Source organism: Cyanistes caeruleus, chromosome 29 (assembly GCF_971803275.1).
Source record: "Cyanistes caeruleus chromosome 29, bCyaCae1.hap1.1, whole genome shotgun sequence".
Lineage (NCBI taxonomy): Eukaryota > Metazoa > Chordata > Aves > Passeriformes > Paridae > Cyanistes > Cyanistes caeruleus.
This window is the reverse complement of record NC_141729.1, coordinates 4,165,945-4,193,600: the sequence shown is the minus strand read 5'-3', so window position 1 is coordinate 4,193,600 and position 27,656 is coordinate 4,165,945. Positions and strand designations below refer to the sequence as shown.

The following is a 27,656-nucleotide window of genomic DNA, read 5'->3' as shown; positions in this document are numbered from 1 at the left end:
GCTGCCATCCTTCACCCCCCCAGAGGGATGCCAGGGGTCAGCCCACCAAAGCTTTGTGTTTCTGTGGCAGCCACATCTGCTCGGGGTATTTCTGTTCTCTTTGCACTCCCAGAGCACAGGCAGACCTGAGTGTACCTCCCTAAGTCCATATTGGTCTGTGGGTGTAATTAAAACTTGCTAATATGAGAATTTCTGTCTTGAGATGTCAGCTACCAAGGAGCTGAATTCCAGTGGAGAAAGAGAAATCATTTCTCTGTTGGTATATTATTTGGTTGGAGACTTCCTCAGGGGAAGCTTGAAATAATGATCAGTGTTTGAGGCTTGGCTGTTCCCTAACAGAAAACTTGGTGGATTTCCCCCACATTTGTTTAGAAGAACCTCTAAAAAAATGTACAAACTGCTGAATTTATATGCAATTCCTATTTCAAATGTCTTTAAAATTAAACCTAGTTTTTTATCTTTGATCCTGTCAGTATGTTTGGGGGTTTATTTCTTCCTGGTGTAGCCAAATCTGCCAATTTCCTCAGCACGTGGAGTGTCCCGAGGGGCTGTGACTTGGCTTTGTTGTGGTGTGGAAGTTGATTGGAGACCATTGAAAGGAAAATGGGTGAAACTCCAGGCATTGTCGGTATGGATTCCTCCCTCCCAGGGAAGTATTTCTTCCTGAGAAGATCTTGCTCTGCTGTAGCTGCTCCTGTCAATGTCTTTGTGTGAGCCACCCAAGAAATCTCAAGCCCCAGAAGTTTCTAGAGGGCCATTTCTTCAGTAGATTTATTTTGCTTTCAAACACTTCTTTACGTGTTTATCCTTCCAGGAGAAAATGCAGATGGCTGCACACAGCCCTTCTACTTCCATTGGAGCTGATGGTTTATATGTTACTGCAAAATCTATTTATATCAAGTGTTATTTATGAAGCCTCAGTGGTCATGACATGACATGGCCTGACAACAGTTACCGTGGGGTTGTTTTTTTTTGCTTAAAAGCTGCAGGAAGACAATATTGACAGTCAGGATGAGCAAGAGGTGAGCATCCTGATGTAGTGAAGGCAGGAGTAAAATAAATCATTAGAAATGGAAGTTCTTGCTGTGTTCTCCAGCCTTCCTGGGGGTGAAGTGTGTTCAGACACGGCCAGCTTCGTGGGGTGCACCGAGTATTTCTGTCACTCCTTGGGAGCACATTTGCTTTATGGGCAAATGGTTTTAGTTAAGAGCTGTCTCTGGACAGGGTTTCTTTGATGGCAGGAAAGGAATCTGGTGATATTTGGCTGTTTTCAGGTTGTAGGGAGGAAATGTTTGCTGTCTGAATGTTTTTCTGTTGGAGATGAATCTACGTGGGGATTTCTTGCCATGGTAATTTGGCCCAGAAAGGAGCAGAGCTACTTCCTTGGAAAGGCAGTCGGGGTGTTGAGACATCGCTGGCACTTGGTGGGGAGAGAGAGGAGGAGGAGGAGGAGGGAGAATTGAACTCTTAGCTCAGAAATCTCCTGTTGGAATTTCATCCCTTCCACTCACACGGATCTGGGCCGTGTCCGGTGCCAAACCCCGGGAGCGCGTGTGGCACCGGGAACGCCGCGTGCCGGATCCAGGAGCCCAGGTTGGATTTTGTGCTCCCCAATGTTGTTGTCAGCCTCTCCTGGGAGCTGGGACTCTTCCCTTGGCTCTTCAGTGGCCCCAGGGCTGGTTTTGGGAAGGATGAATTGGCCACGAGGCCGTGCCCAGGGAACCCCAAAACACCAGGTTTGGGTGTCTCCCTCCTGTGCTGTGGGAATGGATTGAAATGCTCTTGTCTTCCCATCTCACAGCTCTGTTTGATTGTTTGCTGAGGAATGGCTGGGCTCGAGGTAACTGTAAAACCAGTATTTTAATGAGTTTATAATGAGAAATTCAATGATCTGAACCTCCCTGGGTCTCAGTTCTAAGAGCAGAAGATGCAAATGCTGGTTAAGGAAGGGACCGGGGCAGGGAATGCACTTAACATCCAAGTGTCTGCCCTAACTTATTTCATTTTAATATTACTTTCAATTAGCAGCTTCAGGAGAGAATAAACTTCATCCTATTTCGCTGAAAGGGAATTTCCAGGCTTCCTTCTCAACCCTTTCTGGCAACCAGAATATTTTATTCTTTCCCCCAAACCTACGTTACTAAGCATTAATAATCAATGTGTATTTCTACCCAGGCACCTTGAGGGGATGGCATGGCTGGATTTTAGCTGAGTATTTTGGAGACTGAAACATCTCTGTCCTCTGAACCAGGAATGTTTTGATCTTGGACTTGCGTCAGCAAAGTGCCTGAGAAAACAAGCTTTGTCTGATAGTTGTATTTTTAGGAGCAGAGGAGTCCAGTTGTTGTGGTGGAGGAGCCGAATTATCCCACAGTACCTGGGACAATCTGAATTTTCCAAGCTCTGCAACAACAGCTGACCTGGTTTCTGTGTGCCCTTCCCTATAAAAGGGACTGCTTGAATTTGTCACCCACTTTATGTTCACTTTGGAGTAAAACTGCTTGGAGAATGGGCCTCAAATGAGTACGGTGGTGAAGGAGGGGTTGACTCACCATTTCTTGGTTTTGGCTGTTTGGAAATGTGAGTCACCAAACTGATTTTGAATTCGATTTTGAATGGCCCCCAGTTTGTTGTGTGAATTTATATTTAAATTGAACTGTTGCGGGGCTCGTGCCATTCCAGCAGTTGGCTGAAGCATTTTGGGAATGCAGGGTAGTGGGAAAATAAGTGAAAAGCAATTTCAGGGGGGGCTCATGCACTGACATTCCTGGGAATTAACCTCGGGTGTGAGCTTGGAGCAGTTTGGGCTCTCAATGGAGCAACACATTTTAATTGGCTTTACTCCTGTTTTGCATGGCCGTGAAATGGCAGCCCAGGGCAATAATGTGGATTTTAGTGGTTTGCTGGCTGTTACCCACTTGTGAGATTGTAAAAGTTAACAGAACAAAGTGCAGCTTTAATAGGAAGGCGCCTTAAACGCTAATGCACTTGGCTGTGTTTATGTGCTGGGCTGGTTAATGTGGATTTCTCCCAGCCCTCTGGAAATCCTATGGATCTGCTGCTAGCAATGCCAAGGAAATGCTGGAAGAGTTTCACCACCAAACCTTATTTTCTAGCCCAGAAGCCACCATCTGAAGGGTTTCCTATTATTTATCACTTACCTGGAGTGTCTTGGGTTTCATCTGGAAGCTCAGCTCAGGTGTGCTGTGCTTTTGAAGGCAATTGTGTGTAAATGTTTTTAGCAGCATTCAAGGTCATGGAGAGGATCTCATCAGATGGACACGTGACTCCATGTCGTGACTTTCACTTTTTATTTAGGAGCTTGGAAAGGAAATAAAATGCTGCACTGCAAAGTTAGCAAGCTTTTCTTTAACGTGCTGATGGAAATGGAGCTGTCTCAGAGCTCGTGGCCGTTAGTGGACTCTGCTGTGGGAGGGTTTGAATTTTTATGGAGTCTGTGAATCCATGTGACAGGAAAAAACTAATTTTGCTCTGTTTATTACTTGTCCTTTGTGTGGAGAATCCTGTGTCCAAACCCTCACCATACACAAGCAAAGGAAACACATCCTTGTTTTTGCAGGCTCTAAAGCACCAGTTCTTCACAGGTTACAGCAGCTTTTTATCCCCTTTTTTCATTTTTTTGATGCAGAATTAATTGTTTCTGTAGGGTAACTAAGTCTTCCTGGTGCAAGCAGCATCTGCTTGGTCGTATTTTAACAGTCTGGGGTTTTTGATGAAAGCTGCCAGATCATGATTTCCTGAGTGTTTTGTTGTATTAAGACCAAACCTGAGGAGTAATTTGGATTGAGACTGACAAGAAAGAAATTGGAGCTGCAGATCCCTGTTCATAGGCTCAGAGTGCAGGAAATAATTGCTGTATTCTCATACTGTTCTGTGTCCTTTCATCTCTGGGAACAATAACAATTACCAGTAATTTGCTGATATTGGATGTATTTGCATGGGTGCCATTTAATTTTGTGTGTGGAATTTTGGGAGGTTGTGCTGAGCAGAGTCATTATTACCAATACAATTTCACAGGGCTCTGGTCTGGTTTATTCAGCCTGTTGGACGCTTATTATTTGTAATTACTTCAGCTCGCTGATAGATGCTTTTAAAGCTAAAAAAAGGGTGGATGAGGGAGAGGATTTGGGGTTTTTTTTAATACCCAAGTGTTGGGAGTTTGTTGTAGTCCTGGCAGATGTTTTCCTTGTCCATCTGTCCTGTTGGCAAATACCAGGAAAGGCAAAGGATGGAAGGCTGAGCTCCTTTGGAGCCGTGATAAAAACACGATGTGAAAACCCCTCCTGCAGCAGGGGAAGAGCTGCTGGTGCTGTAAACATCCTCTGCTAATGAGCTGCTCTGCTTTGGAGGGGATCAAACACAGCTAATGCTTTTCATGGAGATGCCTAATCAGGCACAATAGAACCAAGCAAAGCTGTCAATTAAAACTTCTATTAAATTTCTCTTTCTAAACGAGCCCGAACCCAGGGCGCTGTCTGAGCTCCCCTCCTTGGCTCTCGGGGTTTGGTGAAGATTTTGTCATCGGTGTTTGCCTGGTTTTGGAGCTCACTTAGGTACCTTCCATCTGCATTGGGCTTTTCTCTAATTACTCAAAGGGCAAAATGTCTGCTGAAGTGCTGTTCCTTCAAATAGCAGCAGCTCAGAAGTCTTGCATTTATCTGATGCCAATTAAGTAAGAATAATTGAGATTATTTTGTTAAAAGCACATCTGCCAAAGAGCCCCGAAGATGAAGGAAGCCATTAAGGCACAGTATTAAACCCACAGTATATTGGTTAAAAAAGGATTGGTTCACTGGCAGAAATCACAGGGATGTTTACTAAAGGTAAACTAGAGGTTGTTTTTACTAAATTCTGCCAAAGTACTTTTTAAAAAAGTCTTGCCAAAGCCAAGGTTTCCTTCAATAACCTATAGTTGGTATAAATATTGTTGTAAGTAGTGTGAAGTGTGAAAATATTATAATTCTTTGTGCTTTTCCTGATCAGCCAGTTGGGTGTTAAACCAGCTGTTCCATTTCTGTCCCTTCGCTTGGAGAAGCCACTTAACCTCCTTTACCAGTTCTGTTGCTCACAGGGATATTTAATTCATTAATATCTATTTAATGCATTCTTAATTACACAGGGAGGAGAATCTTCAAAGCCTCTGCACTGAGTGACTGAATCCCCATCTCTGGTGATGTGTGGGACACTGGGGTGAGGTGGCTCCTGTCCCCATGGGTTCATATAAATGCATAAATGCATCAATAAATGCACATTTCTGGGGAGCTGCTTTCACCTGAGCCTGGAACAGGAGCGAGGGAGTCACCCAGCAAGTCTGGCTGAGCACAGAAACACTGCCAGGCTTGTTGTGAAATTAATAAATTAGTAATTGCTTGGCTTAACATGTGGGAATCAAACCCAGGGCTGCTTGCAGTTGTTTGGTGTGTGGGCAGGGAGTGAGGAGTGCTTGTTTGGCTTAAATATAATTAATGGCAGTAACGATTTAATTTTTCCCCAGTGGCTGTGGGAAACCCAGCTGTGCTTGGTGACCAAAGCTCCTGGGGCAAACAGCTGGGCACCAGTGAGTGGTGGGAATATCAGCATCTATTATTGCTAATGCAGCAAATGATGGCATCTGTTGTGGCTCTGTGACACCCAGAGATGCTCTGGGTGGCTCTGCCTTGTGCCAGCTCCAGCTGGAAACTTCTCCTGCTGCTTTGGGTTTGGTTCCAGGTCAGGACCTCCAAACCCACAGACACTCAGAACCTGGAACATTTCCTCTCTAACTGGTGTAAATTCACTGATTATTCCCAGGAAAGATTTTCAAGTAATCTCGAAGGAGCGAAAAGTCACCGAACAAGAAGGGCATAACTCTCCCAGCTGGGTAATTAAAAAGAAAATTAAAAAGTGTGCTAAGTTGAGATTGACTTGTGGCCATGCTTTGAAGATTAAAAGGGCTTTTTTCATTTGGGATGCAGGAGGTGGGGGTTGGTGGGAGGAGGAATTGTGGCTGCCAGAGCAGTTGGGCTGTGAATTACTGAGCTGTGAACAAGATGCCAGAATCACTGACCAAAACTTTGGGTATCTTGCTCTTTTACCCCCCTGATTTTTAAAACAATTAGTCTTGAAGCTGGATTTTCAGCGTGCCTGCTCACTGTGTAATGCAGGGCGATTTTTAGGCATCCAAGCAAAAGATATATTGAATGAAAAACTAAACAAATGATTTTTTTTCTTTAGAAAAGTAAAATAACAGCAGCTTCAGCTAAAGGGTTGGATATCCCATATTCTTTGCACATCCTGCTGGATTTTTCTGTACAGGGAATTTAGCCTAACCTTTGGAAACCTATTAGTCACAAAAGTAGGGAGAGAAAGCTGAAATACGAGTGTGAAATACAACTGGTAACTGGTGTGTGGAATTTGGGTTGGGAGGAAGCTCCAAACCCATCCTGTGGCACATCTCCCACATTGCCAGGCTGCTGCAAGCCCTGGCCTGGGCAGGCAGGGCCGGTGATTCCGGGAATACAGAAATAAAGGTAATGATGTGTTCAGGGTAATCTGGGAATTTGCGAGGTAATGACGTGTTCAGGTTCATTACCTCTCACCCTGCTCTTTGCTTCTGTCTTTTCTTGGAAAAGAAAAGAGCTTTTTGCCTTTATAATTACAGGAGCTCCGGGTACTCGTTAGTTTATGAGTTTATGACTTAGTTAATGAGCAGGGTGAATACAAGAGCAGGTCCCAAAAAGCACATTCCTTCTCCAGTATTCCTGTGCCTGTGCAGTGTAAGGCTTTGGCTTCGCCATTCTTTTGGTGTTCCAGAACAATGATTCCTTATTTCTTGCCCAGAAATCAGCCACAGGTATCCTTAAAGGCACTTCCACCTTTTTTACACAGAACTCTGTGTCTGCTCTGATGTACATCTCACATCCTGGGTTCTTCTTACAGGTGTTTAAAAAGAGACCAATCCAGGAAAAGTTCTAATAAACACCTTAATAATGCAGGTTGTAGATGAATTAGGGATTTAAGAGCAGAAATTGGCCACAAAACATTGCATTGTCCAGCTGGAAATGTGGGATTCAGTGGCCAGGGATTGCCCCAAGGTGTCCTTTCTCTAGGAGAGAGGGATTTGTGGGTTCAGCCAGGTGCAAGGGGGGCTCTCAGCAGGAGCAGGACTGGGCATCACTCCCTGAATTACCTGGGAAGTTTTTTGAGCAGTTCCAGTAATTCTTGGTGTCTGTTTGAGTGGGAACAGCAGTAGATGTTTTCATATCACAGCAGATCTTCTGCTAAGTGCTTTTTTCAAAGAATTCATAATTCAATGAATTTATAAACACCACTCTAAGATCAAACTTAATAGCTGAGGCTTTCTGCTGTTCCCAGTTGTGGGTGGAAGTGGATCTATTTATCGTGCTCGTGTGTGATGCTATTTTCTGTCTTTGCTGTGTTAAGTGTGTTCTGGAGGGTGTTCATGGGATTAAATAAGGTGATGTAAAAGATCATGTATTTGCTGTGCCTTTGGGAGGAAGAACACTTAAATTAGGAGATCACTACAAAAATGTAGTGAGGGGGCTCACTGAGCTGTCAGAAACCTCCTCCAGGTGACACAGGATGTTCTTGCAGGGAAGCTGTGCCTCCCCCTGAGCACTGCAGGTTCCTTTTGGGTGTTGTTCTTGTTAAGGTTCAAAGGAGGGATTTGGTTTCCAGGTGTTTGCAGCGCCCAAGTTGCATTTTGTTTATTGCAATTGCAGATTTATTGTCATTTTGGTGATGGGACAGAACTGCTGTGTGCCACCCCTGTGCAGGGGGAACTTCAGAGAAGGGTTTTATCCTGCCCAAGTGCTGCAAAACTGCAGAGAAGAAATATTCCAACTCAGAATGTTGTCAGTAGTTCACCAACGTGTGTCCAGGAGCAAACAGAATTTGTCTGGAGCACTCAGAAGTGTTGGTTCATCCCCAGACTGAACAATGAGTATCTGAGAAAGCAGAAAATTGGATTTTCTCATAAAAATCAAAGCAAACTCCTCCTAGGAGTAACATTCCCAAGGAGTAGAAATGCTTCCACCAGTTTGCATTTCAGATGTTAAGCAGGTAATAAAAATGATGAGTGGCTGTGTCAGACCATCACAACCAAACTCCCTAAATAAATCCTGTGCTGGGATTCCCCTCCCACAGCCACACACAGCCCTGAGCTCTTCATTCCCACCTGGCTTCCAGGGACTGGAAGCTGCACTTTGAAATATTCCAGTGCTTGAGCTACATTTGGAATGGGCATGGAGTGACAGCGATTCCAGTCCTGCTCACCACAGGGAATTGTAACCCAACAACCTGGATCAGTCCTGACATCAGTCCTGGCAGCTGGGATTGAAGTGGAGATACCCACATTAGCAGGTGGTTTGTTTGGATTGAGTGTAAATGCAGAGTAATCAGAAATAAATCGTTTGAATGTTGAAATTCTCAGCGATGATGAATTTTGGAGCGATTAGTTTTAATTACAAGGTAAATAGACAAGTCTCTGATTGCATACTTAAGAATTTTAATTGCATTGAACTCAATTATACTTTGAACTGTGATATTCAGGGCAAGAAATATTTGAGTCCCTGGCATTGTTTAATCCATCCAACTATTAAAAAAAAAAATAGTTGGATTAAACAATAGTTGGACATTGGAGTAAAAAAGAAAATGGTTTACTTCTTTCAAAAGCTAAAGATTTCCTCTTGCTGTTGGTCCCTGTGAGCACATCAAACACCTTGAATCGAAAACAATTTCCAGTTCATTCTTTAAAAGTGTTTGAGATCAGGGATCTCCAGCCAGGCTGGGTACAGCAGTTGGTGTTTTGTGGTCTTCAGGTTTTGGTGATGTTTGTGTTGAGGGCTCTAAGATTTCTTTAGGGTGAAATGAAGATATTTGTGTTTGTGAAAACAGTTGGAATTCAGAAGGAGGAAAGGAAAGGATGTATTAATTGGAAAAGGAGCAAACAGAGGGGGAAACTTTTCAACATCTCTTTGAGTCAGGCTTAAAGGCTGGAACATCCCGTGTGTTTGTGTGCACACAGACTGCACCAAGGGGTCAGTGGAGATCCCTGGATCCCTTCCATGGCTCTGAGTGAGGGATGAATAGGGAGCATTGCACGGGACAGGCGGCAGCTCTCAATTAACCGAGCCCTGGCCCTTTGATCAGAGCAGGACCGAGCACACGCCGAGCCCCGAGCAGCAGCAGTGAATTCTGACTTGGGAGAGGGCTGGGTGGAGCTGGGGGGCTGGATGGGGCCGTGGGGCTGGATGGATCCGTGGGGCTGGATGGATGGAGCTGTGGGGCTGGATGGATGGAGCTGTGGGGTTGGATGGGGCTGGATGGATCCATGGGGCTGGATGGATCCCTGGGGCTGGATGGGGTTGGATGGATCCCTGGGGCTGGATGGGGCTGGATGGATCCGTGGGGCTGGATGGGGCTGGATGGATCCATGGGGCTGGATGGATGGATCCGTGGGGCTGGATGGATCCGTGGGGCTGGATGGATCCCTGGGGCTGGATGGATCCCTGGGGCTGGATGGATGTGTGGGGCTGGATGGATGTGTGCTGGTGTTGCTCCGTGCTGTTCCGGTTGTGCCTTCAGTGTCGGCTGTAGGGTGACGGTGTCTCATTAAAGGGGATGTGACAAATCCCAAAGTGATGTCCAGGAGGGTAAGGACAGCCTTGGGCAGGGCTGTGCTCCCACAGAACGGGAGTGGGGCACGGAGGAGATCCGTGGGAAGCAGTTCCAGAATCCCAGAATTGTTTAGGAAGACCTTGAAGATCAAATCCAAGCATTAAAGTTATTAAAGAATTAATCCAGCCCTGCCACATCCCCCACTAAACCGTGCCCTGAATGTCACATCTCCACGGTTTTTATGTTCCTCCAGGGACAGGGCAACCCTTATTTATTTCTTGTTGGTTTCGTTGTTGTTTCAAATCCTCCACTTTTACTCCTTTTCCACCTCACTTTGTGCCCATGGTTACTCAGCATTTCCCCTGGGGAAGTGTGTGAGCCCAGCACGAGTCCTGGGGAGCTTTGTGGATCACTCAGCCTTGGCTTAGGGAAGAGCCCTGAGGTCTGGCACCTCTTGAAAACTTCTCCAGTTGCTGATAGAAACATTTCCGTGCGAGTTGCACAACAGAGGCTCGTGGAAAAACACCCGGAGAGAAGCCCCATGGTGATTCCAGCCAGGCATGTCAATATTTATTTATGCCAGTTGTGTTTGGAGGGCTCAGGCTGGGTTTTTTTCCCAGTTTGTGGCCGGGCTGCTTTGCGTAAACCCGGCGGAGGCGTGGAGTAAACGAGGAGTAACGGGGGAGTAACCAGGGTATCCTCCCTTGTGTAAGCGGGGCTGGGATTGGGCACGGAGCAGTTACACAATGGGGAAGTATAAAAAGAGGATAAAAACGCTCCTGGGGATGAATATCTGCATCCTCCAGGCTGCTGCAGGAGCTGCCTCCTCCCAAAGGTTGGTGCTGGTTCTTTTTGGGGTTCACACCCTGGTGGGGAGGGTTGGCAAAAAAAAACTGATTTGGTGTTAACTTAAAAATGTGTATTTGCAGCTGTTAATAACTTTCTGTATCTTAAAGGTTTGAGGACTTAATTTCTCATTTTTAAATTGCTATGGCTGTAAAAAGAGGTATTTACTATTTCAGAAGTGTTTTTTCTGTTTGTCCATAAACTTTGCTTTCCTTTTAATCTTTAAAACGGGAAAAATTCATATGATGTTTATGTAGTAAACAATATATATATATATAGTAAAAAGTAGTTTTATATGGTAAAAGAGGTTTTAAGAAAGCTTGAGCACGAAGTACAGCACCTTGGTTAGTTTCTGTAAGTTTATTAATTCCAAATCTTAATAAGTTCTGCTAAATGGAAGTGTTTATTTCCAGACAAGCCTAACAGATAAATCAGTGTAAAACTTTTCAATTTATCAGTTGGGATCAGTTGTTGTATTGATCACTGATCCAGGGATGCCTCAGCCTTTGGGAAGGAGCTGAAAAATTGGCACATTACCTCGATTTACTTAATAAATGGAATTTTTCCTAGATGAGTCTCTAACTCCACCTTTGTTTTAACGTGATTAAAGTCTTGGAAAGAAGGGAGCTTTCATCAAAGTGCCAAGTCCAAGTACAAAGCAGTCTGAGAAAGGAGCCAGTGTGAGCTCAGGTTGCTTTGAGGGCTGTGAAGGAGCTTAACGAGCTGTGTATTAATTAATATCCATAATAATCGGAATGCCCAAATTATTAATTCTCCCCAGAGAGACTGCAAGGGCTCCATAGCTTTGTAAATCAAATTACTGTGTGAGGTGAGCTCTGTGGCACGCTGAAGGAGCACTGAGACAAGATTTAATTGTTATTAAAAAATATTTTTTGTAAAAAAAAAAATTAAATTAATTAATATTTTATTAAAAAATAAATATTACTTTACCCTGAGTCTGGAGTGTCAGTTCCCAGCACAGATATCGAGGTGGAAATTGGAATCTCCCACCTTCTGCTTGCACTTTTCTGCAATTTAATCTCACAGCTTCTTTTTCTCATCCCTGTCCACCCCGGGAAAGTGGCAAATGCACCACACAGAATTTGGGAAAACTGTTAGAAAATGGGAGTAATGGGGTGAAAGATGAGTAGGAACTGCTTGGCCAGCTGTGTTTTGATCAAACACCTTTCAGGGTGACTGGAAACTGAAAAAATAGAAAAAAAAATAAAAAAAATAGAAAAAAACTGAAAAAATAGGAAAAAAAAGAGAAAAAATAGGAAAAAAAATAGAAAAAACTGAAAAAATAGAAAAAAAAAATAGGAAAAAAATTAGAAAAAACTGAAAAAATAGAAAAAAATAGGAAAAAAATAGAAAAAACCTGAAAAAATAGAAAAGAATAAAAATAGAAAAAATAGGGAAAAAAATAGAAAAAACCTGAAAAAATAGAAAAAATAAAAATAGAAAAAATAGGAAAAAAAATAGAAAAAAAACCTGAAAAAAATAGGAAAAATAAAAATAGAAAAAAAAATGGAAAAAACCTGAAAAAATAGAATTTCAGCTATTCTAGTTTAGAATCACAGCCTAACTAAGCTCTGACTTAATAACTTGACTAACCAAACTCGGCAGGTTTTGAAAGCTGTTGGGATCCTTTGTTAAACAGCTCATTCAGCTGGATTTAAGTCCCTTTCTCATTGACACAGGAAGTTAATGAGATTTAGCTAATGTGCTTTAAATCCACGGAAGGTTTGAGCTCGGCATAACTTTCCTGCTTAGCTTTGTGTAGACTTGCCCTAATAACGTTGGTCAGTTATTAAAGAATCGTTCTGGATGGCAGTCAAAATAACAACTGCTTAAAAATTCATTAGTGCCTCCAAAGAAAGAATCTGTTTGTGCTTTGAAGTGAAAAGAGAAGCTTCTTAAAGTGCCCATCAGCTCTTTTTAAAACCTAAATTGGGTGTTTTAAAACTCAATTTTTAGGGAGTTTGGGTATTCAGCAGCGTTTTATTCGTCTCTGCTGCAGGTAAAGATGAATTGTGTGGTGTTAGGTTCAATTTGGAGTCTGCTTTTATCCAGCTGTGGATGTGGTTCAGTGGAGGAGGGAAATCTCTGGAGCATTTAGGATGTGGTGGCATTTCAGTACAGGGAAAGAACTCAGGAGGCCCCTGCTAAAGACAAATCACGAGTTTCCTGGGACCAGAGAGGCTGCTCCAGGATAAAACTCCTCCAGGATAAAACTCCTCCAAGACTGGAGCAGGAGGATGAAACTCCAAGACTGGAGCAGGAGGATAAACTCCTCCAAGACTGGAGCAGGAGGATAAAACTCCCCCAAGACTGGAGCAGGAGGATGGCTTTTAGAAGAGAAAATTAAGTGTGGGTTCTGGGCACTGTCCTTACATCTGTGAGATGGTGAAAATGCCCTGGAAGGCAGAAGAAAATGGATTTTCGGCCCCGTGTGGATATGTGAGAGTGGGACCTGACAGGTGCCATCAGCTCTGGGATGTCACAGCGGGCAGCAATTGGATTTGGGGTTCTGCTCACAGCACTTTGCGTGGTTTAAACACTGATTGGGCTTTTTAACCTCAGTGATGAGGGGTTTGTGGAGTTTTTCTAATTGGGGAGAAGCTTTTCCTAAGAAAACATCCAACACCCTTTAAACATTTCTGAGTAGCAAAGCTGGTGGCTTGTAATTCGGTCCTTAATACTTGAAAACCCCTTGGTGAAGTGTTGTGTTTCATTTCTAACAGGCTCTCAGAAACAAGGAACTCTAATTATTATTATTATTATTATTATTATTATTATTATTATTATTATTATTATTATTATTATTATATTATATTATTATATATTATGTATTATATATTATATATTATATACTATATATTATATATTATATGCTATATATTATATATTATATATTATATATTATATATTATTATTACTATACAATATTACTATAAAATAACTAATATTTATTAATACTATATTAATATATGATATTAATATAATATATACTATTAATATAATGAATATAATAATATGTTATACTATAATAATGAAATAAATAATAATATAATAATAATATAAATACAAATAATAATAAATAAATAAATTAGAGTTCCTTGTTTCTGCTTTGTCCTTCCCCCAGTGAGCTCCTCACCCTCAAACCTGAGCAATTTGGGGCTAAAACTGCTTTTATCTCCTGCTCAGACTTGGTACATATAACAAGAAAATAACGTGCAGAAGATCCAAGTCCCTTTCCCACATCTCTGTTTTGTGTCTGCTGCCAAAAATTACAATCTCAGAGCTTGAGGATGCCTCGGTTTGTGTTAAAACTCATCTGGTGCCCAACGCTTGGCAGTGCCACGGGAGGTGCTGAAATCCCACCTCAAGCGGGACAGCTTCTGGCTGAGCATCACCTCTGCCTGCAGGAGAAATCGCTCTGTTCACACCAGCCTGACAGCTCATTAAAATAATAAATTGATGATGGTAATTAAGCAGTGACCTTAATTTGATTCTAATCTCCTTAGTGTGTGTGTGTGTGTGCAACAGCCAAAGTTTTTTTGGCTCTTCAGCCGTCTGTGAGAGCCAGGAAGGTGCTGGAAAGATCCAGAAGCTCTCCTTGCTGGGGGAGCTGTGACATGGGACAGGCCCAGGCCTGGGCTCTTCATCCCCAGCTGCTTTCAGCACACATTTGTGTCTCATTAAGGACTTTTGGATTGGGTTCTTTTTCCCTTTGAACTGAAGATTGACCAGAGGGAGTTTTCTCTTGTTTGGTCTCAGTTGTTTATTTTTTCTTATCAGCATTACAAGGAGAAAAATAGAAAAGGGGTAAAATGGCCAACAAAAATCCTCTTTGAGGTCTTTTATCTGTCCATTTACCCAATTAACAGGTGCCAACTCAATTATTTTTATTAGTGACCCAATGACCCAACACCTCTGTGCTGCTCTGTGACATTTTCTACCCAATCACTTAAAACGACCCAAAACCCCCAGGAGAAGAACATGAAGAAGAAAGAAGGACAAGAGAGAACCCCCTAAATCCTCATCCTGTCTCTTGTTCTCTAAACTTTTTCACCCAGTGATTTAAAAAACTTTCTAATCTACACACTTACACTTTTCCTGTCTAACTTTAGCATTTGTTCTCATGTATCACCATGAACACACACTCATGAATTTCATGTTCTATGAATTTCATATTATATGAATTTCATGTTCTATGAATTTCATGTTCTATGAATTTCATGTCATGTGAATTTCATGTCATGTGAATTTCATGTTATATGAATTTCATGTTATGTGAATTTCATGTTATGTGAATTTCATGTTATATGAATTTCATGTTATATGAATTTCATGTTATATATATTGAATCTTATAACTAAGTATCAGAAACAAGGGCTCACACTCTGTATCTCAGACTCCAACACATTTTTTGTGTTTCCTTTACAAATGTGTCCCTTGTGAAGCAGGGAAACGCCACCAAATTCAGATTTTCCACAGGGTGGGGAGCAGAGACCCACAGGGGCTGATTTGGGACCAGGATTGGCTCAAGGGACAGGGAAAATCTAAAATATTTTGGTTTTCACTGGGTGGTGGGCTCGGCTCAGCTGGGAGAAATTCAGGATCCAGTTGGAATTCAGTCTTTGTGGTTTTAGAAGGTTTTTGGTTTGAGTTGGGCACAGCTGCTGGAGATCCTTTCACTTTGGAAAAACTGTAATTTTCAGGGCTGGAAGTCATGGGGGAGCCCGAGCTTCCTACAGAGGGTTAATTAAGATCTCTTAATTATTATTGCACATGAGCTTTACAGCATTGCCACGTCCTGAGCGTGACCTGCTGCCCAGTCCTGACACCTGGCAAAACTCTTCTAAGAGGAGTTCAAAAAACCCCAAATCAACCCAAACTAAGAGAAGAGCCCCAAAAACTTGGCGATTTCCCAGGAGTGTCAGGTGGGTTTTTGTTTTCCCCACTCTTTTTTTTTTTGCCAATATTCAAATATTAATGTTGAAGGGCCCTTCAGGAATTGCCATCGCAGCAGATTTGATCTAAATTCTATGTAAATATTTTTGGTGTGGTTCAGCCAAAAGCTGCACGCAGTGATTTTTAAATGAAACATTTCATTTTGTGGGTTCATGGCCAGTTTTCCCTCCCCCTGGCAATAAAGTTCTTTATGTCAATCTGCACCTTCTGTCCTGCCCAGGTTAACCCTTGGATCTACTTAAAAGAGATGAGCTTTGAAAGGAGTTTTTGGTGACTCACAGGCAGTTTGGTACCTCCTGAAGGCTTTTTTTGTGCAGCCCGTGGTAGCACAGGGGCAGATTTTCCTGTAGGAAGAACCTTTGTGCTCCAGTGGATGTTTTTATTCGTGGGGAAGGTTCCACCTTCAATTGTAGATCTCCAAATCTCTGATGGGTTTGATCTTTTTCCCTTAAATCCATCCTGATTTATTTAAACAAAATATCAGCGACTTTAGCAAAAAAGGGAGGATGTGCTGGGAGGTCCTGGAAGCGTGAGCAGGTGATGTTGTGTCACTGGAATCCTTCCTGATGGCTTCAAGGCAGCTTTTTGCTGGGGAAAAATCAAATGTTGAAGGTGCAGAGTGGCCTGGCCCTGGCCAGGAGGTTTTTCCTGCTGAACTTGAACCTGGGCTGTCTCCTGCCCTTCCTCTGAGTCCTGATCTTATCTCCAGCCCTGTGAACCCCTGGCAGCTTTCAACACGTGCACTGGAGACAGTTTGGTGTGGAAAGGTGAACTTTAATCAGGGTCCTGATGGAAATTTCACTTCCAGCTGTGGAAAATGAGGTTCACGTAATTTTTATAGAATTTAAAGGTTTCATAAAAAAGACAATTAGGAGAAAAAATAAAGTGAAGTGGACAGATACAGCCAAGTGTCTCTGCATTCACCTCACTGACAAAGGATTGTCCCTTAAAAACAGAACCCTGCTGCATATCCATAAATTCTTATATATATCCATAAATTATTATATATATCCACAAATTATTATATATATCCATAAATTATTATATATCCATAAATTCTCATTAATATCTATAAATTCTTATACATATCCATAAGTTCTTATATATATCCGTAAATTCTCATTCATATCCATAAATTCTTCTTAGGATTTTTGGGGTTCTTCTGTTTAGTTTTCTCTTGCCCCCTTCCCCATAGATCAATCCTCTTGGATGTAAATTGAGATTTACATTCCCTGACACCAAAAATACAATAAATTCCTCCCCCCCAGAGTTCTGGTCCTGCTGTCCTCATCTGAATAAAACAGTTTACAAATGCAGGAGTTCTGTATCTTTTTTTTTTTTCTCAGTCTTTGGGTTATACAAACAAAAACAGTTTTTATTTTAACACTATGCCATAGCCTAACATAAATGTATTATACCACTATTTCTAAATTTCATCAATAACAGAAATAAAACCGTATTAATACAAATACAAAATTTCAAAAAAAAGAACAAAATTTCTCATTCTTACACACACAACATTCACTTTAATATTTGCAAAAAGCCAATATAAATAACAATATAAACAATATATAAATATATAACAATATAAAATGTATCTCTAACACAGCCTTTCCCTTTGATCCCAGGCTGCTGCTGCTGCTGGGTTGTGCTGAGTGTCCCTGCCTGATGCTGCCTGGGTTTTCTCTCTTTCTCCAGGACTTTCCAGCTCCTGAGGAGCTGGGTTTGCTCTGCAGGGCTGTAAAAACGCCTGACCCACGTGGTGAACGCGGGGGATGATGAGGAAAGGGCTCTCCCACATTTCTTTAGGTGGCCCCAGTTCATCTGCTTCTCACCAGAGCATTCCAGAAACCTCTGATGATCACCTGTGCCATTAATTTTAATTGCTGGAGAAGCAAGAAGAGGTGGGCAGTTTGTTCTCCTGGTTTTTCTTGGACCAGCCCCTCCTGACACAAACCCTCCCTCTCTTGGGGAAAAGCAGCAGTGAGGGGTTTTTGTGTGTGGGTTGGCAGTTGTCTCTTTGGGAATTGTTATTTCAGCTATAATGTCTCAGCTCTCAGCGCTCAGTGGATCCAGGGCAAGCTTTGCTTGTGCCCTGCAGAATTTCCAGCAGCAATTCCCAAGGAGTGATCCAGGCCTGGAGAAGACAGCAGCCCTGCTGCTGTGGCAGTGCCTTGTCTTTTCCCTCTGGAGATGCTGGTTAATTATAGAATAATAAATATAAATAAATATTAAAAAATAACCCTAAGGAGCTGATCCTGTGCCTGGAAGCTTCCCTGGCTCCAGATTTATTTGCCCTGGCTTGGGGAGGTGTCCTGCTGCCCTTTCCCTTCCCAGCCCCAGGGGATAAAGCTGCCAGACTAAACCTCGCCTGTCTCCATCTCTGATTTTCTTGGAGGATAAAATGCGTCTGCAATGACAGGAAAAAGGCAGATTCTTTTCTCTTTGTTCTTGTGTGCTAGGAACAAAAAAAACCTCTACAGTGAAAGCAAATAAAACCTCCAAAAATCCCAGCTGAGACCCCCCCAGTTCCCCCAAACCTTTAACTTTTAACCCGTCTCCTCTCTGCCCTGAGCTGCTCCTCAAAGGGGAGCTCTGGGGTTATTGTCAAAATGGGAATATCAGGTTTTCTTCCAGAGAAAAGCAGTGATATTCAAACCAGTCTTCTCCTTCAGTCTTCAAGTGAGAAATAATTAATTATGCTGCCTTAATATTTACTCTCATAAACAAATGTTAACCCCGATTTGCAGGCACTGCTTTCCATCCCATCTTGATTTAATTAATGCTTCGAGGGATCTCAGTGCCCAAATGATCTTTTTTCATGGAACTTTTCATGGGATACCTACACATACAGCTTTGAAAGATTTAATATTTCTTTCACCTCAAGGAAGCAGAATTTTCCAGCAAGTGAGCAATTAACAGCTATTAAGAGGTTCTAAAATATCAGCATTCATATATTAGTACAGTCCTAAAATTCCCCTCAGCAGAAGAGTCTTTCTCAAGTTCAGTTATTATTGCAATTACAGTAGACAGGAGCTGCTGGCATTTCCTCAGCAGCATCTGCAAGGGAGAAGGAAAAAAACCCAAATTTTGCTTCTTTTTTTTCCCAATCCAAACCTGTGTTTATAAATGTCTGTGAGCTTTGTTTCCACCTCAGGGCCCAGCTGAACCCATCATTAAATTGCTTTTTGGAGCAACACCAGCGTGAGTGGGTTCTGCTGCTGGGATGGATGCAGAAAACTCCACTTTTTGTGCTTTTCAAGGCACCACTTTTCATGTTCTTCTGTATTTTCACCTGTACCTGACCCGTGTTGGCAGCTGCATTCTCTGCTTGAAGCTCAGTAGCCACAGCTTGTAAAATCTGGTTTGCTGCAGGATTTTCTGTGCTGTCCTGTGGGGAGTTCAGGTTCAGAAGATGTTAATTCCTGTTCTTTTGCCTCAAAAAGGGAAAATGTGGGATGATACTGGAATGGCTGCTCGGATTTAAGGAGGAAAATTGTACTGTAGTGACCCATCTGGGAAAACAAGAGCCCCACTAAAGATATTTCTGTGCCAAAAGGGAAGTGAAACTCATTCAAATACAGAGTTTATCCTCAGACAGTTCCTTCAGCATCCTGGGACAGATTGCTTGGACAGTTCCTCGTACAGCTGGGAATTTGGGGGTGATTTGGGGTTAGGATGTTCAGCAGAAAGGGCTGTTCCTGCCTGAATTCCCAGGGATTTTTTACTTCAAGGTAAGGACTCAGTAATGTGGGGGTAATCCTGGGGCAGCTCTGCAAATTTACCCTCCTTGGAGAAGCCCAAGTTTCATTTTTACTGGATGTTCTGCACTGCTCTGGGGTTTATTCCTCAAAACTTCTGTAGAAATGGCTCTGAGATTGGAAAAAACCTAAGGTTTCAATGTACTGCTGATGATTGGAAAACACAGGAGAAGAATAATCAGAGTTTTCCCAGTATGAAAGAATTTCAGGTAGCTTGACTGATAATTATGAATTTCAGGTAGCTTGACTGTTAATTTTGAATTTCAGGTAGCTTGACTGATAATTATGAATTTCAGGTAGCTTGACTGTTAATTTTGAATTTCAGGTAGCTTGACTGATAATTATGTATTTCAGGTAGCTTGACTGTTAATTTTGAATTTCAGGTAGCTTGACTGATGATTATGAATTTCAGGTAGCTTGACTGTTAATTTTGAATTTCAGGTAGCTTGACTGATAATTATGAATTTCAGATAGCTTGACTGTTAATTTTGAATTTCAGATAGTTTGGCTGTTAATTATCAGGGAGGAATGATGAGGGTTGGTGAGTCACGAGCACGAAAGGGAGCCCAGGCTGTGGGGCTGGTGCTTTTCCACATCTCTTTTAGGGAATCAGATGTTAATAAATATAAAGAAATAATAAATTTCTCCCTTCCCTCCTAGGAGCTGTCGATGGGAGCAGCGCCCTGACGTGCCAGCTGGATTCCTGAGCTCCTGTGTGACTGCTGGAGCTGCTGCTGCTGGAATAAGGAGCTGTCCTCAGTTCTTGGGCTGGCCCAGAGGCAGCTCCTGGGTGCTGCATGCAGGTCCTGGACGTGCTGGAGACCATGGGGATTGGCAAGAACACCACGTCCAAATCCGTGGAGGCAGGAGGCTCCACCGAGGCCAAATACGAGGATGAGTCCAAGCACCCCACCTTCTTCACCCTGCCTGTGAGTGATTCCTGCTCTCAGGCTCTGTCTGAAGCAGGGGAAAATCTTCCAGTTGTGGGGTACAAACCCTTTATTTCCACCAGCAGACAGAGATAAAACTCTGCTCCCCCGAGTATTTGTGTATTCCCAGGATGTGCAGCAGCCCAGGCACTGCACTGGATTGTCCTCCTGCAGCAGAGTCATGGAATCACTGAGGTTGGAAAAGACCTCCAGGATGGCCAGGTCCAACCTGTGACTGATCCCCACCAAAAGTCATCAAGTGTCACCTCTGCTCTGGTTCTGAGCAGCTCCAGGCATGGGGACACATGGGCAGCAGTGCCAGTGCTTAACAACAGTGCAGAAACATTCCCCATGTCCATCCTGGGGCTGTTCCCTCTCCTCCTGTCCCTGTTCCCTGGGATAAGATCCCAAATCCCCCCTGGCAGGGACTTGTGCAGAGCCAGAAATTCCCCCTGAGCCTCCTTTGCTCCAGCCTGAGCCCCTTCCCAGCTCCCTCAGGAATTCTCCATTCCCTTCCCAGCTCCTCAGGAATTCTCCATTCCCTTCCCAGCTCCCTCAGGAATTCTCCATTCCCTTCCCAGCTCCCTCAGGAATTCTCCAGCCCCTTCCCAGCTCCCTCAGGAATTCTCCAGCCCCATCCCCAGCTCTGTTCCCTGCCCTGGACACACTCCAGCCCCTCAGCAGAGTTTCCTTGCCCAGCTGGGCTCACACCCAGCCCATTTTGACCATGAGCTGCTCAATGGAGGCAGCAGCAGGGAGACATTTGCTGCTCTTCTGCTTGCTCCCATTTTCAGTTGAATTTTTTTTGCTGTAAAGCTCAAGAACTCTTCCAGGCAGCCTGCTGCTGGTTCCCCCTGCCCCAAGCTGACACTGCCCAGCCTTCCAGGAGCTCTGTGAGATGTTTTAAGGAGCTCTCGATGATATTTTTAAGGAGCTCTGGGTGATGTCTGTCAGGTCTCCCTCTGTCCCCAGCCCTGCTGTTACAGAAACGATGACTTGCCACGCTCCTCATGTTTCCTGACAAAATATCAGAGGCACCAAGGGAGAAAACAGCGAGATACCAGTCGTGGTGGCAGAAGAAAGGTTTATTTTAAAAGACCTCACATTTTTATTCCGTTTTTCAGGTGGTCATAAACGGCGGAGCCACCTCCAGCGGTGATCAGGACACCGAGGACACGGAGCTGATGGCCATCTACACCACAGAGAATGGCATAGCAGAAAAGGTACCTGGGGCTTCCCTGCTAGCTGAGAGCTCATTCTTGCTCTCCCAGCTCGTGATTTGCCCACAGCAGCCGCCCCAGATTGAGGTTTCCTGTCTCAGAGCTGCTGACTTGCAGATCCACATCACCCCGGGGAGTTGTGCCCTCATGACTCCTGGTCACACTCCTTGGTTGCAGCACTTGGGGCATGACTCAGGAAATGGTGGAAGAAGTTCATGCCTTTAATTGGGATTTTTTCCAGCTTTTTTTTTCTCCATTCCTTCATTCTTTCATTCCTTCTGTCCAAAATCCTGCAAGCAGAGATGGTATGAACCTGAACTTCTGTTTAAAATAAGGATGAGGATTATGGTAAATCTGAGTTTCTGAAATACTCAGACTGGCTTTGTAGTAAGGCCTTGTCTCTGAAAAATCTCAACCTGACCAAAGTTTTTCAAATGTCCTAATTGAAACAAGAGCAAAACTCCTGTTCCAAGCAGGGACAGGATGATGCTCCTTCCTCCAAGGGCAAGGATGACATCAAGGGATGCAGCTGATGCTTTCTAACTCAGACACCAAAACTCCTGAATTTCAGATTTAAATTCAGTGTCAGTGCTGGCTTCCAGAGGAGGCTGCTGCTCTCCCAGCTCCCTCTGCCCCCGTGTGTCACTCACATCCCCACAGCCATCCCCAGCACACTCACGTTCCCTGGGCAGGTTTTTGTTGAGCTGGGAAAGTTCCTGATGGCTGATTTTTGGAGCATGCTGGGGCTGGAGTGGAGAGGCACAATCTGATAAAAGCCTTGAGTAAAAGGTGTTTGGGTGGAATTGTGCAACGAGATAAGCGATCTCCAGACCAGCGTTCCCAGCTTCACCGAGTGTGCTTTTCTCCCTTCCACCTGATCCCTGTGATCACAGCTGGGGGTGATGGAGAATAGTCCACCCAAAACAGACCAGGAGCTTCTGATTAACCAGCTCTCCTCCAGTTAAAGCTTTGCTGTGGCTCCCAGTGAAGGAACAGGGGTGGCACAGGATCCCTGGGGCTGCCCCTGCATCCCTGGAAGTGCCCAAGGCCAGCTTGGACAGGGCTTGGAGCCACCTGGGGGTGGTGGGAGGTGTCCCCTGCCCATGGCAGGGGTGGCACTGGGCCTTGAGGTCTTGGCAAGCCAGGCTGGATGTCAGCAGGAATTTTTTCTGGGATTGGAAAGGGCGTCCCAGGGCAGTGATGGAGTCCCCATCCCTGGAGCTCTTCAAGAAATGTGTGTTTGGAGGTGTGGTTTGGTGGTGACCACCACCAAATGGAGAAAAACCCACGTGAAAAAAAACTAAGATTACCTGAGGGAGCTGGGAAGGGGCTGGAGAATTCCTGAGGGAGCTGGGAAAGGGATGGAGAATTCCTGAGAGAGCTGGGAAGGGAATGGAGAATTCCTGAGGGAGCTGGGAAGGGAATGGAGAATTCCTGAGGGAGCTGGGAAGGGGCTGGAGAATTCCTGAGGGAGCTGGGAAGGGGCTGGAGAATCCCTGAGGGAGCTGGGAAGGGGCTGGAGAATTCCTGAGGGAGCTGGGAAGGGGCTCAGGCTGGAGCAAAGGAGGCTCAGGGGGAATTTCTGGCTCTGCACAAGTCCCTGCCAGGGGGGATTTGGGATCTTATCCCAGGGAACAGGGACAGGAGGAGAGGGAACAGCCCCAGGCTGTTTGTGGTCCTGATGATCTGAAAGGGCTTTTCCAGCTTTAACTATTCCATGATTCACATCCTTAATTTTTTTTCACCCGGGTTTTTCTTTAGAGAATTGGGTCAGGAGAGAATCTGTTGATTTTTCCAGTCAGTGAAAAGCTGTCAGTGGTGCTGCAGGAGGGGCTGGGCAGGGGCAGCTCCCTGGAGAGGATTTCTCAGTGCCCCAAGTGCTTTCTCCGAAATGAGAATTTCTCCATTTCGCTTTTTGCTGCGTCCCCCCAGCACTGCACTCCCAGAACGATCCCAGTGGATTTTTTTCATCCCAGTGGATTTGTTTTCCCCCCAGAAGGCTGAGCTGAGCCAGGGGGGGAGGGTGCCAGGCTGAGTTTGGCTGGCTGGCCTTGCAGGTGGCTCCAAGTGGAGATGACCTCAGCCTAATCCGTGGATGTGTTGGGATTTTTGGAGAAGCAGAGACCATTTGAGGCAGTCACGAGTCTGGCAGAGTTCCCAGGCTCTGTGAGAGGCAGCTTCACGTGGGTTTGGATTAGGGCAGAGCAGTTGTGTAAGGTTATTTTTTTATTTTTTTTTTTTTTAGTTACTCGATCTGAAATGACAAAACCTGATACTTCCTCCTTCCTGCTTTTATTGTTGTGCTGGGTTTGTTCCCAGGAATTTCCAAAGCAGAGGGTTTGGATGGAAAGGATTCCACTTCTTTGTGGCAGAGAAATGACACAGAGTTTTTGTTTCCTTGTGTTAAATCCGCAGGGTGTTGATGTGTCAATGTCTGTGGGCAGTTGTCCATTGGCTCTCACAGCTCAGCCTTGCCCAAATTCCTGGGGAAATTTAAATTCCTGCAGGAATTCTGCCTGACTGATGGAAATGGGTTGGGGATTAATTTGGGTATAATAATTAGCATTTTTCCTGGCTGCATAAATGCAGGGGTGGGGAGGGGGGAAGAAGAAAAATGATGAATTCTTTGGCTGAAAGTGGTTAACCAGGATGAAATTGGGTAAGAGCAAAGCAGGGAAGCAATTATCATAATGAGGATTTATTTTTGCCAGTCATTTTGGTCTCTGATGCAAGGACAGAGCTTTCCTTAGTTCCAATTCTTCCCTATTTTCTTTATTTCTGTGTTTGGTTTTGTGGTTTGGTGGGGTTTTTTTTAACAGTTTTGTCATGATGAACCCATTTTTGGGCACTTTTTGGCTGCCAGATCAGTTCTGTCACAAACCAGCAATTACAAATAAACAAGCAGGGAGTGGCTGTCAGAAGGGAGTGCGTTGGGTACAAATCCAGGAGCTGGATGTGAAAGGCTTTGAAATCATCATCACAAATCAGCATCACTTGGGGGTTGCCTGGCAGTTGAAATTCCCTTTATTCCACGCAGCAATAACCTGCTGGTGTCCCTTCTTCCTGCAGAGCTCCCTGGCTGAGACCCTGGACAGCAGTGGCAGCTTGGATGCCCAGAGGACTGACATGATTTACACCATTGAGGATGTTCCTCCCTGGTACCTCTGCATATTTCTGGGCTTGCAGGTACATCCCAAAACAGTTCTTTCTTCTCTAACTTGGAGTTTCTCGAGGATTTTATGTCCATTTTGTGGGGGGGGGAGTTTTACCTTCCTCCACTCTCAGGTTCTGGAGCTCATCCAGGTGATTGCTCTGAGAATGGTTTGAGTTTTGATTTGTGAGATTCACTTCAATATTTAGAGTTGTTAGTAAATGAGTGAGGAAAGGCTCAGTGGTCCAAACAAATACATTCCAAATTATTCCTGCCTTTTCCTCAAGGACAGGCAGTTCTCTAGGAATTCCATTTCTACTTGTGTGTGGAGTATGGTGAAGATTTCTTTCTCGTTCTGCTTTTGATGTGCCTGGCTTGAGGAAGAATTAAGGATTATCCATCTGCTGGTCCTCGGGAGCTCCTGTGTGTGTGCTCCAGGTTGATTTGTGAGCCAGGGGATGTGACTGGAGGTATTTCTGGGCTCTCAGGAGAGTTACCTGGGTGTCTCCTCACGCAGCTCTGGAGGTGTTTCAGTTCCCTCTGTGTCTCATTAAGGACTTTGGGATTTGGGTTCTTTTTCCCTTTGAACTGAAGATTGACCAGAGGGAGTTTTCTCTTGTTTGGTCTCAGCTGTTTATTTTTTCTTATCAGCATTACAAGGAGAAAAATAGAAAAGGGGTAAAATGGCCAACAAAAATCCTCTTTGAGGTCTTTTATCTGTCCATTTACCCAATTAACAGGTGCCAACTCAATTATCTTTATTAGTGACCCAATGACCCAACACCTCTGTGCTGCTCTGTGACATTTTCTACCCAATCACTTAAAACCACCCAAAACCCCCAGGAAAAGAACATGAAGAAGAAAGAAGAAGGATGAGAGACAACCCCCTAAATCCTCATCTTGTCTCTTGTTCTCTAAACTTTTTCACCCAGTGATTTAAAAAACTTTCTAATCTACACACTTACACTTTTCCTGTCTAACTTTAGCATTTGTTCTCATGTATCACCATGAAAACACACACTCATGAATTTCATGTTCTATGAATTTCATGTTCTATGAATTTCATGTTCTATGAATTTCATGTTCTATGAATTTCATGTTCTATGAATTTCATGTTCTATGAATTTCATGTTCTATGAATTTCATGTTCTATGAATTTCATGTGATATGAATTTCACGTGATATGAATTTCACGTTCTATGAATTTCACGTTCTATGAATTTCACGTTCTATGAATTTCAGTGTTTCCTTGAATCCTAAACTAAATATTAGAAACAGGGGCACACAGTGTGCATCTCAGACTGCAACCCCTGTGGATCTGACAGGAATCAGCCAGGAGATCTCAGGGTGACGGGAGAGCAGAGCTCAGGGAGCTTTGCTGGGGGTCCAGGAGGGAAAAAGAATGAATGGAATGAATGGAATGATTGACTTTGGTGTCCCCTCCCTGCTCCCCCAGCACTACCTGACGTGTTTCAGCGGGACCATCGCCGTGCCCTTCCTGCTGGCCGATGCCATGTGCGTGGGCTTTGACCAGTGGGCCACCAGCCAGCTGATCGGGACCATCTTCTTCTGCGTGGGCATCACCACCCTGCTGCAGACCACCTTCGGCTGCAGGTCAGAGCTGGGGCTGCCCCTGGGCAACCGCTGGGATCCCCCAGCAGCCAGGGAGGGGGTTCCAGAGGAGGAGCACAAAACTGGCAGCTGCAGGTGATCAGGGAAAGCTGCTCCCAAAAAGGGATCTGAAATAAAATATAAAATATAAAATATAACATAAAATCCCCCAGGAGCCAGGAGAGGGGATTCCAGAGGAGGAGCACAAAACTGGCAGCTGCAGGTGATCAGGGAAAGCTGCTTCCAAAGAGGGATCTGAAATAAAATATAAAATATAAAATATAAAATATAAAATATAAAATATAATCCCCCAGCAGCCAGGGAGGGGATTCCAGAGGAGGAGCACAAAACTGGCAGCAGCAGCTGATCAGGGAAAGCTGCTCCCAAAAAGGGATATAAAATAAAATATAAAATATAAAATATAAAATATAAAATATAAAATATAATCCCCCCAGGAGCCAGGAGAGGGGATTCCAGAGGAGGAGCACAAAACTGGCAGCTGCAGGTGATCAGGGAACGCTGCTCCCAAAAAGGGATATAAAATAAAATATAAAATATAAAATATAACATAAAATCCCCCAGCAGCCAGGGAGGGGATTCCAGAGGAGGAGCACAAAACTGGCAGCTGCAGCAGAGGGAAAGCTGCTCCCAAAAAGGGATATAAAATAAAATATAAAATATAAAATATAAAATATAAAATATAAAATATAACATAAAATCCCCCAGCAGCCAGGAGAGGGGATTCCAGAGGAGGAGCACAAAACTGGCAGCTGCAGGTGATCAGGGAAAGCTGCTCCCAAAAAGGGATATAATATAAAATATAAAATAATATAAAATAAAATCCCCCAGCAGCCAGGAGAGGGGATTCCAGAGGAGGAGCACAAAACTGGCAGCAGCAGAGGGAAAGCTGCTCCCAAAAAGGGATCTGAAATAAAATATAAAATATAAAATATAAAATATAAAATATAAAATATAAAATATAATCTCCCAGCAGCCAGGAGTGGGGGATTCCAGAGGAGAAGCACAAAAGTGGCAGCAGCAGCAGAGGGAAAGCTGCTCCCAAAAAGGGATCTGAAATAAAATAAAATAAAACATAAAATAATATCATATAAAATAAAATCCCCCAGGAGCCAGGAGTGGGGGGATTCCAGAGGAGGAGCACAAAACTGGCAGCAGCAGCTGATCAGGGAAAGCTGCTCCCAAAAAGGGATATAAAATAAAATAAAATAAAAATGAAAAGAAAGGGAAAATAAAATAAAATAAATCAAATCTCCCAGGAGTGGGGGGATTCCAGAGGAGGAACACAAAAGTGGCAGCAGCAGCTGATCAGGGAAAGCTGCTCCCAAAAAGGGATCTGAAATAAAATAAAATAAAAAATAAAATAAAATATAAAATAAAATATATAAAATAAAATAAAATCTCCCAGGAGCCAGGAGTGGGGGGATTCCAGAGGAGGAGCACAAAACTGGCAGCAGCAGCTGATCAGGGAAAGCTTTGGGAAAGCTGCTCCCAAAAAAAGAGG

General features: G+C 43.8%; 1 protein-coding gene and 1 long non-coding RNA gene across 7 annotated transcripts in view; one reads left to right on the top strand and one right to left on the bottom strand.

Moving 5' to 3' along the window:
• The window catches only part of SLC23A2 (solute carrier family 23 member 2), a 51,535-nt gene that overhangs the window by 2,448 nt on the left and 21,431 nt on the right, over positions 1-27,656 (top strand). For 3 of the 6 annotated variants that reach the window (XM_086865497.1, XM_086865499.1, XM_086865501.1), the window contains 4 exons: positions 19,884-20,152; positions 21,277-21,375; positions 24,442-24,558; positions 25,980-26,137. In XM_086865497.1, coding sequence (XP_086721623.1) covers positions 20,021-20,152; positions 21,277-21,375; positions 24,442-24,558; positions 25,980-26,137 — 506 coding nt within the window. In that variant the 5' untranslated portion in view covers positions 19,884-20,020. Of the gene's footprint in view, positions 1-10,384; positions 10,475-15,284; positions 15,432-17,160; positions 17,367-19,883; positions 20,153-21,276; positions 21,376-22,361; positions 22,722-22,877; positions 24,559-25,979; positions 26,138-27,656 lie in introns of those variants that run through there. The other 3 variants (XM_086865500.1, XM_086865498.1, XM_086865502.1) reach the window with 3 other exon arrangements.
• On the bottom strand, positions 21,076-22,111 carry LOC147648943 (uncharacterized). Its single transcript, XR_015279766.1, has 2 exons — positions 22,052-22,111; positions 21,076-21,662 (listed from the first exon to the last, which is right to left on the bottom strand). It is a non-coding gene; the product is annotated as an uncharacterized LOC147648943 (long non-coding RNA).